Genomic DNA, 18,030 nt, shown 5'->3' on the forward strand with positions numbered 1-18,030 from the left:
CTGTTTGTTTTAAGAAATGGCAGGACCCTACCCTCTGTGTCTTGGTGCTCCAAAATGTCTGCTGGCTTGAAATGGATTCTGTTTAATTGGCACTGCTGGTGACTGTTTCAGCCAATAATGGAGGCCAAGTTCGAGAGAAAAATCTCCTACAGTCAGAAATCTCTTTCCCGCTCAGTGCCGTTGAGAAGTGGGTGCCTTGGAGGCAGCCCTTGATTAGTGTGACATAGGCCATATTCATTTCCAGGCTTTTTCATACCAGAATTAATTGGAATTAATTAATTGGTGGCCTGGAGACCACCAATTGTGGCTTCGAACCAAAGTATTCATGAAAACAGCTCAGGGATGAGCTACTCGTGGTGTGATAAAGGTAATGTGTAGTAGTCACTTTCCCCATAACTAGGCACCCTTGATAATCTTCCCATTAAAGGTGCCCTCTGTGAACAGATTTCCCATACGCATTGACTAACGATTCTTCAGCATTTCTCCCCAATAGATACTTTATACCCATGTTAGAATAAGAGTTCATCTGGAATCCCACATAGGTAACAACATTCTATGATCAGCTAAGGAGGTAAGGCAGGATTGTTTCCAATGTCAAATCTTATATCGACAGTGGCAGCACATCATCTGGAATGTGATAGTGGAAGCAGAGCATAGATCGTGATAACGCAACTCCAGAAACCTAACGATAGCATCCATCTCTGCCATTTACTCTCTGGGTTCCTTGGATACGTCACTTAACCTCTCCTTAACTCTTGCCTCATCTGTAAAATTAGGGATGCTAATACACACCCATAGGACACTTGTGAAGGTGAAACCAAATGACATGTTGGCATGGACCGCTTTCCTGGCAATTCATTGTTTCCTTTCTCTCCCCTTCCTGGGAGAGGGTCTCGAATGAGAGAGTAAATAAAACAATAGGGATTTGGTTGGCGTACACACCAAGAGAAAATCAAGATGAGCAAAAACGTAGATTGTTTGTCTTACAGACATTTTTCTTTGAAGATTCTGAAAGACCTACATCTTCCTCCTTCAACATGAAGGAGGGAGAAGCGAGAGAAGGAAGTGAGGAAAAGATACCGGACAAAGAAGTGACCCCAGTCCTATCGCAAGAGGACGCTAGGAACCCACAGGGAACTAGATGGGGAAAACAATAGGTATTTATTGAGCACCTATGACATTGCATGTTCGCATGCAGGTCCTCAGTGAATGCTTAACGAGGGAATGGGACCTACTGCTATCGACATCCTACTGTGTGCCCTGTGGTGCTTCCTGCCCAGAACCCGCTTCGGTCCCCTCTACCCTGGTGAACTCACACTCACACTGCAGATCTCAGCTCCACAGTCACACCTGCAGGCTCAGAGGGGTCCCTCCAGGATACATCTACTGCAGGCTCAGAGGGACCCTCCAGGATACATCTACTGGCACAACGTGCTCCTTTTTAACACTTGTGACAGTTGCAATCTAATGTTTATGTGGATGATTATCTGATAAAACCCACTTGCCCTCCCTAGACTGTAAGGTAAGTACCCAGGAGGACAGAAAACACGTCTGTCTGTATTTGCTCACCTTGTTCCCCGCACTGAACACAATGCCACGCACAGTGTAGAAACCCAATAAATAGGAATGAATATGTAAAAGAAAAACGCAAGGAAGAAAGTTAAGACAAAACAGATATCGGGGAAGAAGGAGGGGGAGAAAGGAAGGAAGGAAGTAGGGATTGTGAGACCAGTTTGGTCAGGTGGGGCAGCCGAGAATATTCTTAGATTTTATCCTGCTAACGAGTTAGCGAAGGGTTTCAACCCAGCGATTTAGAAAAAGTACAAGGGACACGTTAACAGGGAGGAAGCCGAAGGCAAGCAGGAAGTCCATGTGCAGGAAAGAGACTGCAAAGCCTCGACCAAGGCAGGAGCTGCGTGAAGAGTGTGTAGAGCTCATGTGGAGAGGATAGAAGCACTAGGACTAGTACGTCACTGACGTGTACAGACAGCTTCATCCCATAGAGGCCACTGGCTGCACAGTCACCTGGCATTTTGTGCTTCAGCAGAAAACAACATCACACAATGACAAGCCTGTACTAAGTCCAAGTGCTCTGTGTTCAAGCAACAAACTAGAACATAGAATCCAATAATAGTTTGCTATTATGCATATTAAAGTCTCTTGAGCTGCAAGTCCACGTCTGTGAAACGCCTTTTTAATAGATCACACAGTGGCTTAGCAGAGGCTATCTTTCAGGGAAGAAGAGGAAAGCAGGGACTGTTTAGCCCCTGCAGTCAGCTGAGTGACAGAAATGTTCCAGGGTGCCTGGAGCAGCAATTTTGAGGGCAGAGTCTATGCTGTGGGCTGGTTACCTTCACCTCTGTGTGATATGATGAAAGATACGCAAAAGCCAATTTTGAGATGCAAACAGAGAATTGAGGCACTTATAGAAAAATGTATAACTTTTTTCTTTTTGATAGGTGACTGGATTAAACCAAAATGCAAAGATGGCATATTTTTAAGTCTATAGTTTTCTTCTAGTGAGGCAATCATCGCATTGCAAGAAAATATTTACTAATTCTACTGAACATGGTATATTTTTTCAGGCTCAATGAGCATTTTAGAGTATGTCACCCCTCATTACAGTTCCTTATACATGCTTGGTATTTCTGACAACCTTCTTATACATGTAGCCCAAAATATTCCCCTCTTTTTACACTGAAGAAATCTATTACTGGAAATAACTTCCAGTCAGTTGCGGAGCACAGAATATCCCTTATTAAATTTCCCTACAATGGAGGGTGTGTTGCCATGTATGTCATAGTTTGGAGTATGGATTTATGTTTCAAATTTATCTTACCAAAGTGGAGAAATGTTCGGTAATATACAGTATGCAATATCTTAAAGGGTGAGTACTAAATAAATGCACATGCATTTGTAATGTCTTATGTCCATTAAAATTAAATTGTATTATTGCTATCAGTTAGTAAACAGTTATGGCTAGGTCGGTTTGCTTTTTAGGGTTAGTGACATATGCCATTGACATGATAGTTAATGTACATTTATATCTCATCTAACATCAAGACCACAACCAGTCCTACTCCATCCAAACCACATCTTAAATTTCCTTGTGAAACTTGATTTCAATGACACTGTGAGTCTCACTATGCATCTCCCACTTACAGTCACGTTGCTTTCCTCTCATTGTAAACATTCACTGAGTCTTCTTTCTGCCAGGTAATCATCTCTCAACAGAATTCAGTAATGAAGGCCAGAATGGCCAAGCCACGTTATATCAAAGGGAACAACTTAAATGATTTATTTCCTTCTTCTCCTAACATTTTTCAGTGTTTATATGAAAAGACATGGTAACAAAAAGACTTACCACCACGATATAGCGAGGTCTGTACTGAATGGTTCCAAACAGACCCAATATGACGACTATTATATGTAGAAAATTTCCAAGGATGGGCGCCCACTGGAAGCCGAGGAAGTCAAAGATCTGCCTCTCTAATGCTGAGAGCTGCAACAAAGCAGAGAGAGCCCATGAGCATCTAACCCAAGCACCAGCAGACCATTTTAATCTCGGTTTCACAGCTGGAGAAGGCTGCAGTCAATTTGAATCGCAGTTACGGACACCATCATCATGTACTGCTTTACGCAACTTCTCTCAGAAAATATACTAAGATAACTTTGAGTGTTATGACTTCAAGTGTTCATAGACTTGGAGAGCTAGAGATATACTCCTGAAATCATTTTCTATAGTAGCAAATCCAGGCAACATTTTATGATACCATATTTTCTCATATTAACTTATCATTATTTTTAGTAAATTATTGGCTTAGTATAACCTACTCAGAACAGTATCTCCAGGCTTGCAATGCTAGGACTATTATTATTTTGGAAAAAACCAAAAACAATAACAAAAGCTACCCATCTGTGCCTTCCTGTGTGAAACATGAATTATCAAATCTTCTGTTCTTTTTTTCCTTTCTTTAGATTGTCATCGATTATAATGACTAACCACTTTTTCAAAATGAAGCTTATTTACTTACTCTGGGCTTACTTACTTACTTACATTAATGATAATAACTCCTTTTTCAAAATGAGCTTACTTATTTCCTGTAGTCCTGATCTAAAACTAGAGTTACATACTTCCTTTGAACCATATTTTATTGAGATAATATATTAAAATGAATTTTATACAGTCCAGTGAATGCCAACAATGTCATTACCATGTACTAATGATATTTATTGCATTTTATATCTAAAAATTTTATAATTTTGCCTGCTGTATTTGGACACAAATCTTACATGTTTCAAGCATTTTTCTACATTTACTTTGAGAAACTAGTATTTCTAAGAAAATGATCCCACGATTAACCATACTGCCAGCAAAAGAAACTGCAGATTGGAAATGAAAATGGTACCCTAGGTATTTTTCTAGTTATGTGGCAGGTGTAGGCCTGAATAGCTTTAATTTCCTTGGACATAAAGAAATGTCCTCTATCCAGTAAGCTGAATTTACCTTGGTTTAGATTCACCTTCAGTAAGTTGTGGAGGAGAAGAGAAACGAGCAAATACCTAAAGACACCCACTCCGACCCACATTCATTTCATGGGTATTTCCTGATCCTCAAGTGATTTGTCACCATTCCCTGCACTCACAAAGTGGGAGATGCACAGAAAGGGCTAAAACACAAAATAACCAGAGCAAGGTAAGAAGCAGCACACTGTTTTCAACCCCCTGTTTCTCTCTGCTTGTGACTCTAATTAGTTCCCAGGAACCTTTCCCTAAAAACACAGCATTTTATTTATTGGTCCATCAGTGATGTACATATGCAGTTTTTTATGTCCAACAGGATGGATGTGCTCAGAAAAAACCAAAACGTCCTGAAGAGCAGCTGTGGGCAATTCATCCTGAAAAGCAACCCTATTTTAAAGCTGTCGTGCATCACAAAAACCTTTAAAGTGAACGTTTCAAAGAGAGGAAACCCCATTTTCTTTTCTGTCAGAAGATGCATGGATAGCATTCTCCTTTATGATATTAAAGAAAACACACACGAATTAACACCACTGATTAGAAAATCTGCAGTCTTTATTGGAGACACCCCGTCTCCCTACTTATTGATATTCATTTTCTGATAACTTAAAATGGATTTACAGTGACTTGAAATAAAAGCACAAATAAAAGGCCATAAACAAACAACAAACAGATGTGGAAGAGACCATATCAAGGGTCAGGCAAGAGGCAGCTAAAACAACTATACAAACCATGAAAGCTAGATTTGAGTACTGTATTTTAAAAAGTCAGCTAACAATGACAAAGGCCCTTCAAAAGTAAACAAATTACCATTGCATTTGGTATTAATTGCTTTATCTAATTTCCACTTTCAGCTATTAAGTCATTTCGTTTAGAGGCAAATATATTCTCTCTCAATGTCATCATTAGCGATACCACTTTTTGCCTTGGAGCTTGATATTAATAATGATGACCCAGAGCCACAGAATGAAATTAAATAATATCCAGGTTGCTTTGTTAACTCAAAAAACAGTATGAATATATTTTAAAAACATCTCTGTCAAAATGGTCTCATCAGTGATGTGCTCGAGCTGCTGCAGCTAGCCGGGGAGCATGGACCAGGTGCATTTCTTTCCAACTCCACAGTCAGTGACTTCAAGTTTTGGGAACTTGACATTGGCCATTATATTTACAACACGGACATCAGGAAATGCTAAAAAAAAAACCAAGGTCTTGTTTATCTGTTATGAGAGCCTATGGTAAAATATTTATCTCTACACCACTGAATACGGCACCTAGAAAATAGTGCTTCTAATTCAGGAGAGCAGTGAAAGGCGGAGTGATCAAATGTGTGATGCGGCGTCAAAAGGAAACATCTGGTCCAGATGAAAGCAGAGGATGGAGGGCTCTGCGGAGACGCCATAGCAAAGACGACAATGAAGGAGACATTGGGAGAACTCGAGGTTTAAATAAAGGGAGAGAGTTCAAGAAAACAAAAAGGCAAGGAGACACTCAGAGAAAGCAAAATTAACCTGTCACCAGTTTAAAACAGAACAGGAAGCAGTGGCCTAAAGAACAATAGGATCATTTCCAAGTAAAAGGTCAAGTAGGTAAGACTCTGGGAGTTATAAGAATATGATGGAAAAGAATATGTATCTTTTCCTAACAAGTTAAAAAACGAAGGCAACCAGAATTTTAATAAAAAGGAAGAGTAGAAGGGAGAAGAAGGAAGGAAGGAAGGAAAGAAGGGAGGGAGGAGGGAGGGAGGGAGGGAGGCAGGAAGGAAGGAAGGGAGGGAGGGAGGGAGGAAGGGAGGGAGGGAGGAAGGAAGGAAGGAAGGAAGGGAGGGAGGAAGGGAGGGAGGGAGGAAGGAAGGGAGGAGACCAAATCATTGATGCAAGGAAAGTATGGTTCAAAAATACTAACAAAAAAAATACTAACAAAATTAAAATTGGGCATGACTTTGAATGTAAATATGAAGAGGCCATTGAAACATTCTCCCTGAGTGGCATGGGGCTGGCAACACTGGAACGGTAAGGACAGAAATGTAACCCTAGATCATACTAGGGCTGCATGAAAATTATCCCACACTCATTGTAACGGGAATGTTGCTTATTGGCTTGTAACTTTCAGAATCCAATTGTAGAAAGCTTGGAAATCTTCATTATGATTATGGAACAAAATGTAAGTATAATCTGACCATATAAAGCATATCTAACAGAACTTGGGAGAGACTGAATGTTCTATATAAATTCATGAGTATGGCAAGGGAAAGGGGGAGTGTTCTCAAATTCTTCCTGGAGGGTCAGGCATTTCCTTTTATCAGGCTCCAAGGTGAAAATATTTCTTATAAATATATGAATCATTAACTACATCCTATATTAACCACACATACTCCCAAGAGCTCAAGAAGTGTCCCTATTTCCTTAGTACGCCCAAGCAACATAGATAGAGACAAACAGGGGCACCTTTAAAATGCAGTAACTTTCTTATCGATCCATATATTATGTTTAATGCTTCACACAGTGTTTTGCCTAAAAGCTCATAATGATTACAAATGGTGAAAATTTATTTACACTTAATTAAAGAGCTATAAAAACTCTAGGTGACCAAACATGTTCCTGGTCATTTACTTAGGTTGGATCTACACAATATGCTTCTGCCCAAACAAAAGCTGGGTAAGAATGCTCATTCCTAAGCAGTGAGTACTCCTGGAGGTTGAACTTCACCGTGACCTGCCTTTTCCTTCCATTCCCCTGGGACTTTCCTTGGCTCACTAGAATCGGACACAATTAAAAAAGATCAAAACAGGGTTACTCACGTTAGTGGAATCGTAGGAAAGTATTTGATCAAACCATGGTTTCCTAAAAGACTGTGAAATTAAAGCATACTGTGTGACTGATACTCTTCTATAGAACCTGTACTCTAGGAATTCATGAGGTAAGTATTTTATAACCATGAAGGACTGAATCTTTCCTTAAAGAGGGAATTTAAAAGCTCTAACATTCCTACTGGCTAAATTGATACATCCCAGGTCATTTCAAATAACTTTTGGGTATTAGAGGAGGTTTCTTTATGCCTGGAAAGTTCGTGTAGCCCTCAGCTCTGCCACCATCATCCTTGCTTCATTTGCTCTAGCATCTCATAGCTACTCAATCCCAGCGGACTTTTCAAGCTTGCGGTCGATGATGCCAAACTTCCGTGTTCATAGACCTAGCCTAGGCCAAATTACGACCTTGGATTTTAAGCCATAATTCGTGAATATTTTTTCACGGCTCTAAAAAAATAAACAGAAGCATCAGTAGCCTTTGTATCAGGAGCCTACTCATAGAGATGTGACACGAAAAGTCCTAATAACTTGCAGATCTACCACTGCATTAAAGCAGGTGCTATTTTAGAGAAGTTTCTCTTGTCTATAGACAGAGATAACCAAGCCTTAGGGTGTTCACAGACTTCGATGGATCCAGGAATTCTAGATATGGCCTGTTCGTGATTTGGTTTATCCAGTAAAGATAGCCATTGTGTTAAGGGCTTCACAGTTTCTGCATGGTTTTGTACTATTTTTGGTAGCAGTGTTAGAAGGCAAAGTCTATTATTCCAGTGAAACCAGTAACCAATCATTTAGTGAAATGAATAAAGTCTAACTAATCAAGTGTAACAGACCCTCCCCAATGGCCTGAATGACCACGAGTGCATAGCTGGGGAAGGTGGAACCATAGGGTTTGGAGGAGTATTTTCCTTGATGCCAAGCGCGATTGTTGGAGTTTCTTCCTTGAATTAGCTTTACTCAGCAATTGTCTCCAGAGCATCTGAAAAGGCTTCTTGAATTCTGTCTATGTATTTTGAGTCCCTGTATTTCAAGGAAATTGAATGGGCACTTCCTATCCTTACAATTCAATCAGGAGGATAGAAGCTACTTGGTCATGTAAACAATTTTTGGAAATCAGAAAACAGTCACATGTTGTGATGCTAACTATTTTTTGAAGAAATAAGGAGCTGTGGGTGACATATCAAGGAAAGTTTCCTGTCTAAAAAGGAACAGATATTGCACTGCACATGGACAGATTTATGGAGGCTGATGAGCTGAAAGAGGCATGTGAAGGGCATTTAAGAACTACGAATTCACTCGGGAAAGTTCTTTAGTGTATTTTATGCATTGGGTCACATCAACTGGTAGAATGACAACTATTTCATCAACTTCTTAGTATGTCAGAGAATGAGCTACCGAATTTTAAACAGTGCTCTAAAGCCCAAGAGAATAGTAATACTATGAATGGGACATTATTTAACACTTACATTTTTCCATATTTATTAATCTCATTTGATGCTAAAAACACAAGATAAATATTATTATCTTTATATGAAAAGCTCAGAACAATCAGCTAATTAGCATCAGAGATCAGACTAGCGTCTTTATGTCCTGATCCTGTATTATTTCTACCATACTACCCTGAAATCATGCAATAAAATGCACACCGTTTAATGAGGTTAATTCCGGAATAAGCTCCATCGCAAGAGATAGAAATGATTTCGGAAACGTAGTGCGCTGTTTCATGATGTAGTCTTCCTTCCTCCTACCCCTGAATTTCTAAGTGGAGCAATCCCTCTCTCTGTCTGTCAGAAGAGGCGAGCTGCATTTTCCAGAAGCTTAGTTTCCATGCTATCTCAGGCAAGCTTCAGTATCTTCATCTAAGGTAGATAATAGTAATCTTACAGGTAACTATTAGGATATGCACGTCAAGCACTTTGGATGGTGATCAATAAGTGCTAACAGCTGTGTATTAGTTTACTGCTGCTCTTTGAAGGATCTAACAAATTACTCAAACTTATAGAAGTATACTATCTTCTGTAGTTCAGAAGCCGAAACAAAAATGGGTTTTGTTGCACTAAAAGCAAGGTCTTGGGAGGCAGGGCTACCGTCCGTCTGAAGTCTCCAAGGGATATTTCTCTCCCTTGACTTTGCCAGCTGCTAGAAGCTGCCCACATTCTTTGGCCCTCTTCCTTCATCTTCAAAGCCAGCAACCATGGGTCAAGTCCTCACGTTGCCATCCCTCTAGTGCCTTCTTGTCTACCTCGCTTTTCCACTTATAAAGACTCTTGTGATTGATTACGTTGGGCTTTCCTGGATAATTCAGAAAAATCTCTCCATTTTAACCACAGCTGAATACTTAATCCCATCTGTGACCTTAATTCCCCTTTGCTATGTAAGGAGATGTACTCACAGGATCCAGTGATTAGCACGTGGACATCTTTGGGGGCCAATATTCTGCCTACCACACGGTTGTTATTTCCGGCCCTCTCAATGCTACCTTTCTCAGGGATGGGACCCTGACGTGTGGTGGAGGTGTGTACACATCTCAGCCCGGCCCTGACCCGTCGAGGAAGAGCCCTGAGCTTTCCCTAACCCTCTGTGAGACCCAGAAAACCATATCTGAGATAGTGTGATTCCAGCTCCTGCTATGTCCAACTCCATTACCACAGTCACCAGAACTTCTCTCAAAGCTTCCTGCGTCCATAGGAAGATCTCTTTCCAGAAAAATTCACTGAAGTAGCATTATAATTCAAAAATTGTGATACAGGTATTAGAGTTTTGATGTAAATAAACAGAACTCTAACTCCACAAAAGTATCTATAGAAAGCTCTGTCAGCAAGGCATAATGGGAAAAAAGGTAAATATTCTCAGTATATATACTCGGGCATATATCATATATCCTAGTAATACCTTATTTGAAATAAAAAGATAATGAATAAGTCCTTATTCGTGCCTAGATAAAGTCGCTTTCGTGTCAATAATCACTTGGGCTACGTCTAGTGATACTTAAGGATCAACAGCAATGCTCTGCACTTATATAGAAGTTTTTACTCTCAAGCCACTCTGATAATAACCAAGTTCAGGATACTCTGACTTCTTTAAGAAGAATTAATTGAAAGAGAATTTGTAGTTTTTGGTCTCTCTAGAGCCCAGAGTCTGCTTTGAGGGGCAGGCATTGCAAAAAATCACATGATACCAGATCATTTTAGGAAGTGAGATCTTACATATATATTATTAAAGTAATGATTAATGAATTCAGTGTGGAAAGACTAAAGAGGCAAACAAAAAAGTTTTAAGATGCTTTTGATCCAATCATTAGAATATCATCATTGATTTCTTTTCAGGTATGGAAGCCCTCTCCTCTCTATCTGTGGATGTGTGCACGAAAGGTCAAGTGCTTTTCAATTTAGGTTAAATCAAATACAATCAGGATAACTGAAATAATAGGTAAGGACTGGGCAAAAAGCGTCCTAGAAGGAAACTTAAAGCCCACTAACAATAACTTTTGGGTTACTCGCTGTTAGGGATTATTTTAATAACTACTGTTCTCATATCAACCCAGTGAGCCTAACTAAATACACAGTTTCAAACTGTGGTTTAATTAAGGGAAATGAGGCTCTTAAAATTGAGGAAACTTTCAAAATATTTCCTTTGGCAGCACACAGTCTGAAAAAAGGTTCTTACATTTTACCAACAGGTTCTTGTCAAGAGAGGGGTTTTCATACTTATTTGCTAGCCCTGCAGACACAGATAGGAGACCTAAGATGAACCATGCCATAAAGAAACTGGGCGATAGCACTCTGCTTCCTTTTTTCATACTAAGTCGGTAATGCTCTGGGTAAGAATTTCACAAAAATTAGGCAGAAGGGAATAATCTGTTAGTATTTGTTTGAAGAGGTCCCTTGATCTCTAAATGGGGTGATTACATCATTTGATTCAGCTTCTAAGTATCCTTCCCCTGCCAGAAATTCTCCTATAGCCAAACTCCTCCAACTTTGCCAAGCAGAAGCTGACCTTAAAATATGCAGTTCCAGTTCATGAATAGCTCAAGCCAGGAAGAAGGCAACTATTTCAGCAAAAGCCCAAAGTGCCAGTTTGTTACAGAACAGTTTTTGAAGATTAAATTTCAACCCTCCAGTGGCGCCATAACGGATCCAAGAACACTAAAGTTGAACCCCTCGGCTGGGTGACCTATACAAGCAGCTGGCAGGAACACGCCTGCTGTGGCATTTAAGACTCCCACGGAGGTTTTGCTTAAATGGCAACCCAGCATGAGAAGACGGAGAGAAGGTTATGGGCCGAAAGTTTCTCAAGGGCCTTTTCACATTTTTATTTGTAGTAGAGACCACCTGCAAAATTCTTTCTCTAAAGAATTCCTTTAAAGTATACATTTTCAGCAAGAACTAGATGTTTCATTTGGGAAGGAAATTAAATGTTTCTTCTTTGGAAACTAATATGGAAAAAATTTGAACATGCCAAAGTATTTATGCTATAAAGAAGACATTCTCACTTGAAAAATTAGAATGTACAATAGACATTTAAGTAATAATCAGTTCATGGTGTTAAAGTAGGTGAATTTCAACTGTCTATTTTTCTTTTGATGGTTCTCTTTGTCTTTCTCTTTCTACCCTCAGTTCACTACGTAGCAGCTGCTTGGGTGCCCTATTGCTGTCCAGACCCTGGGAAAGATGTTGACAACGCAGCAAACCACTGACCGTGGAGCATGTCTCTAATTGCAGAGCTAGTGAAAACCTTAGACAATGATTGAGGTGTTTCTGGTGTTAAACGTGCATTTTATTTTCTTCTTCACAGTTATCACTAACCAACAGCTATGATCTAATTTGGTGACACAGTCTTCATCAACTTGATATGGGTGTATGATCTTCAGAGTCTCAGGGGACAAACTGAATTAATCACTTTTCAACCATGCTTATACTTTTTGGACATTAAAATGTTTCTCAAAGGACCAGGAAGCTTGATTAGCCTCTTGGTTTCCAGTTTTTTTAGATTATAAGTGTATAAACCAACTACATGAATTAGAACCTGTCATATTATCTGTCTTCTGGTCCCTTTTCTAGTGGCAGGGGTTGAATGAGTGTTAATTTTATGAGCTACACTGATCGAACAGAGATACACTGCTAACATCCTGAGCTAACATCCTGAGCTTTTATCTCAGACACACTCATTCCCTTGCTTCTAGTGAAGATCCATATTTGTAAATTTCTTTATAAGCATAATGCTTTTTCCTGTAATTTTATGTGCAATAAGTATAATTACTGTTCCATATGGCAGTGCTATTAATGATACAGAAGAACATATTTATCAGGCCAGGCCAAGAATCAGGAAGATCTCAAACTGAATGAAAAAAGACAAGCAATAGGTGTCATTACCAAGAGGAGAGAGACGTTAAAATTATTTGACACTATAGATAAATCAAAATGGAATTCTAAAAAATGTTCAAATAATCTACAGGAAGGCAGGAAAAGAAAATAAGGAAATGAAAAAAGTGTGAACAGAAAATACAAAATAAAATGTAAGATTTTAATCCTTAATATATCAGGAATCACATTAAATGTAAATGGTCTAAATACGCCAATTAAAAGATAGAAATGGGAAGAGTGGATTAAAAAACATGACCTATCTGTATGCCATCTATAAGAAACTCACATTAAAAAAATGACATAAGCAAATGACTCAGCTTACCATTTTCAATTCAGCCTGAGAATCTTTGTCTTTTATTGTCCAATTATGTTTATTGTGATTAAAGATATATGTGTATTTGTTTCTATTATCCTTGCTCTGTATTTCTTTTTCTTGCCATTTCTAAGATTTTATTTCTACTTTCATCCCTTCTTTTGAAATTATCAGTTTTTCCCATTCCATTTTATCCCCTTATTAGTTTCAAGTATATTAGTTTCAAGGCTTTATTACTTTTATTTAAATAATCACCCTAGACTTGTTAGCATATATACGTAAGTTACCAGTGTCTAAAGTTAATCATCATCTTACCCTTTTTCTAAAACAACACAGTCTTAGAACACTATGATTTCCCAAATAGGTATTTTTTACATATAGTTTTCTATCTTGACATTATTATTGTTATTGTTTTATTCAGTCAATGTTTATATCTGATTTACCCACATATACAACCGCTTCTTGCTCATCCTTTCTTCTTGTTTCTCAGACTTTCTCTCTGGGAAAACTTCTTTTTCCTGAAGAATATACTTTTAAATTTGTTAAATTGAGGGTCTCCTGGTAAACTCTTTCCATTTGTCTTCACTTGAAAGTATCTTTATTTTACTCAAACACTTAAAAACATTTCTCATTAAATATATTTTACTTTCTGCACAATAAAAAATGTGCTGGATCCCAATGGTGCTAGTAAGAAGTAGGGTCTTGTTTCATTATGTTTCCTCTGAAGGAAATGTATTCTTCCCATCCCTCCAATAGATTTAAAAATCTCTCTATGTTCTTGAAGTTTTTTTTAATAGGTATTTTTAAATTTTTATTTTATTTTGTTTTATTTATTTTTGGCTGTGTTGGGTCTTCGTTGATGCACACGGGTTTTCTCTAGTTGGGGCGAGCGGGGGCTACTCTTCGTTGTGGTGCGAAGGCTTCTCATTGCGGTGGCTTCTCTTGTTGTGGAGCATGGGCTCTAGGTGTACGGGCTTCAATAGTGGCACGTGGGCTAAGTAGTTGTGGCTTGAGGGCTCTAGCGCACAGGCTCAGTAGTTGTGGCACACGGGCTTAGTTGCTCCGCGCAGCATGTGGGATCTTCCCGGACCAGGGCTCGAACCCGTGTCCCCTGCATTGGCAGGTGGATTCGTAACCACCACACCACGAGGGAAGCCCTGTTCTTGAAGTTTTGACGATTGACTATGATGTATCTTTGTGTGAATGTTTTTAATTTATCTTTCTTGGTAAATTTTGGTCTTCCAGGATCTAATGATTGATGCTTTTCATCGGTTCTGGAAAATTTTCAGCTAAAATGCTCTTCAAATAGTTACACTTGTTTTATTCTGCCTCTCTTTTTTCCCTTCCAGAACTCCATTCAGGCACGTAGAGCTTCTCATTCCATCTTCCTGTCTCTTAATCGTCTATATTTTCTAACTCTTGTTTTCCTGAATTGTATTCTGTATAACGTCCTCACAAAATATTTTCCCATTCATTATTTTTCTCCACTCTTCCAAATCTGGTAAACCCACTCACTGAGTTTTAAAAAATTAATATTATATATATATATATTTTCTGTTAATTCTATTTGATTTTTTCAAATACACTTAGTCATTGTGCTCTTTCCTTACCTAAAACCTCTCTTTCATTTCTTTGAGCATATTAATTCATGCTTATCTCATGTTCTGTGCCTGACTGATATCTTTGTGAGTTTGATTCAGCTATTTGATTATTCATTGCTTTATGGGTATGGCCCCTTGGTTCTTTGGATATTCTAAATTGTTCGTTGTGAATTTAGGTCCTTGGAACTTTATCTTTTAGAAATTTTGTGATTTATTTTGAAGGCAGATAACCTCCAAAAGGAATTTTATTTCCTTTGGATTTTCATTTGTATTTGCCAGGTGCCTGGAGACACTAATAGCCTACCACCACTTTAACTTAAATCCTTTACTTATATATTCTCTGGATTTCTCAAGTGATGTGAATTTAGCTGACAAATCTGTGTGAGGACTAATCTATTTTTGTGAATACTGAGGAGACATTTTAACTTTTTTCCACCTAGTAGCAAGGTTGGAGGAAGACAGTTCTGCTTGTCTTTAGGGGATGAGTCTGGGTCTACCTCTCACCTTCACTTTGAAGCTGTCGATGTGTGGGGTTCCAGCTTTATGAGCAGGGTCTTCTATTAGACTCCCAGCTTGGGCAGTCCTTCGGGATTTGTCTCTTCTTCCCCATTCTTTGAGCTTTGAAAATAAAGCTCAAGTTTAGAAGAATTTAGTGTCTTGTTAACTCACTGATGCAACTAAAACATCTTTTAAATCTGACATTTCCAGTTGCTTTTAACAGCAGTGATGTTCAGGGAAATTATTCTACCATTCCGCCAGAAATACATCTTCCAAAGATGTTTCTGATCTCAAGTAATATATTGCCTCTATTACATGTTCCTCTCACGGAATTTAGAAAAGCCTTACTTCAAGGAAACAAAATCCCACTGACATGCTTTATTACGAAACTGATGGCATAGGTCATCTCTGTATTTTGAGGCAAAGTGGGAACTTGTACTTATCTAGTTCTCCATCAAGCAGTATTATTGTTTAATGCTAAACATCAGAACAAATGAAAGAAGAAATCCTCTTCCATAATAGTGATTAAAATTTCATTTTTCATTATTAAATTATGCATTTTTAGAAACTCACGAATCAGCCTTTGTTAAGTGGAAAAAATACTGCACGCTCTTTCTAGTCATGTAAATATTAGAGGGGAAAACAGTCTGTGGCATAAGATATGTTAATAATCCAGGGCCTGGGTCAGCTTATATTTGTATCAGATAGCATACATACAAAGAGTATAGCAGTGTTTTGCATAATGTATCTGTACAGTAAATATTTGTCAAAAAAGATTCTCTTTTCTTCAGAAAAAGAAAAGAGACTGGTTTGAGAGAGAGAACTTGCAGTGAAAATATTTGGTGGGAAATCTTGCTTTAAATCATGATAGGTTGAATAAATAAAATGGGCATTTACTTGAGTTGGAGGAAATAAGGGAAATGGTTTGATAAGCGGACTGAGAGGGGTAACTCCTGAGCTGGGAAACACAGACATGAATAATGTAACCATTTGCATGGTGGATTTCTGCATTAATGGGATAAAAATGGTAGTACAAGCCTGATTATTCTTCCCTAAATTATTGAATTCTACATAACTTTTACATAGAAGGAGACACGGAGTTTTTATTTCTTTGTCTCCAATACAACCAGCACCACCTGTTTTTCCTCTTATAGCCATCTCGCCATGGCAACACACCTTGATTTACCAGCAAGATTGCAATTGTATGGCCAACTACATATAACTCTGTACTGCCAACCATGAATCCAGCAATTTTCTTTTTCTACCTTGGCTTTCAGGGTCCCCCTCCAGTGGCTGCACTGCTGCATTTTAGGGTACATCACAAGAGGAAAGAGTGTTTTTTAGTGAAAGGTGCCTTTTATCCCAGCAGCTGTCTCAGGGCTAGAAGGTCTCCAGCCGTTCTTTTGTGAAAGTTAAGACCTGGCTGGCAACTAAAAGTGTACATACTTGTCAAGAGCATTAGCAGAGACGTCGACGTCAATGTATCAAACCAGACAAAAGAGAAGCAGGAGAGCTGGCGTTAAGTTCAGAAATAGCACGTTCCTTTTTCATTTGGTCCACCTCGTGCCATTCCCGAATGGCGTGACGGTTTAATGAGACTTGGATGCTTCTTTAGTCATTGAACAGTGACATCCTTAACAACCGAAATGTGAATGAATGAATTGCTCATCAAGGTTGGACTTTCTTTCATCTCTATGGTTTAACTAAGAAGAGCTCGCAGGCGCTGCATTATGACAGATCGCCAAGGCAAAGAAATCATTAAACTCTTCATCAGGGGATTATTAGATGCATGCTGTGAACAGCTTGGAAAAATTACAAACTGGTATTTTTCCAGTGGAAATCTGGAATCAGAATATTATCTTTATTCTAATAAGTACTAAATCAATCAGAATAAATCTTCAAATAAGCAAAAAAAGGAAGACATATTAAGAAAGTAAAACATAGAAAATATTAGAACTGAGTGTGATATGTTAATGTAGGTCAAACAATGTTCAGCAAGGTCCTCACTCTGTATTTCCTCAACAATTGTGTCTGTGGCTCTATAATATTTAGTACATGTTGAATTCAATAGTTTTATTTTGGGTAAATGAATGATGTCCTGGATCAAGGCATAGGGAACCCGATGGAAAGACCCATCTCCTCAACTACTTTGGTATTTTGCAGGTAGTAGAACTGATTGAAAACATTTGCAAAGAAATGTGATCAAAAAGATAGTTTTTCCACCCAAATAGAGTAAAGGTATAGCAAGTCTTTCCAAGAGAGATGTTACTCAAGCCAAAGATGCAGGATCAAATAAAATGTACATGTCAAGCAATATCTCTGATATCAAGATTTGTCTACCAATATTTCAAGAATAAACATACTCTGAACATTTCCCACCTGACTTCTGCATCCAAACATCTTCTTGCTGAAACTACTGGAAAAGTGATGGGTTCGTTTTTACAATGATGTACCTCTGTTGTCTCTGAAGGCAACTCAACTGACAAACTTACTTCCAAAGGTCTCAAAACACCTGTTCAAATGTAAAAGTTTTCTGTCCTCTCTGACCTTTGTAGCATGAGTTAAAAGTTTATAAGTCAGAAGCAAGCCCTATTCTAGCACCAAACACTCAAACAAGGCAATACTAATTTCTCTTGGTTTTTAAGATTCTTCTCTTTTCTTCTCTTTTACAATAATTCCTAAGGCACACATAGAGGCATCATTCCCACAGCTCCTTTGATTTTCCTCTTTGTCATGGTTCAACCACACTGATATTTGGAAACTAACTAGTCCGCGGCTTCAACAACAACAAAACAAAAACCCTATGGCCATATAACACTCTGTTCAAATTACAGAAGCCTGAGCTGGACTGAAGTTAGGGACCCTAGAGACTCATCCTTTGCCTTTCCTTCCTCCGTCCCACGCCCGCATCCACCAGGGAGGAGC

General features: G+C 38.6%; 1 protein-coding gene across 1 annotated transcript in view; it reads right to left on the reverse strand.

Moving 5' to 3' along the window:
• NKAIN3 (sodium/potassium transporting ATPase interacting 3) overlaps positions 1–18,030 on the reverse strand; it is a 509,268-nt gene that overhangs the window by 259,375 nt on the left and 231,863 nt on the right. Inside the window, 1 exon segment of the mRNA XM_027128020.1 lies at positions 3,365–3,502. Within this exon segment, the coding sequence (XP_026983821.1) occupies positions 3,365–3,502 (138 nt within the window).

The sequence above is a fragment of the Aethalodelphis obliquidens genome, unplaced genomic scaffold (genome assembly GCF_003676395.1).
Source record: "Aethalodelphis obliquidens isolate GAN/ISIS:26980383/991018 unplaced genomic scaffold, ASM367639v1 scaffold33, whole genome shotgun sequence".
NCBI lineage: Eukaryota > Metazoa > Chordata > Mammalia > Artiodactyla > Delphinidae > Aethalodelphis > Aethalodelphis obliquidens.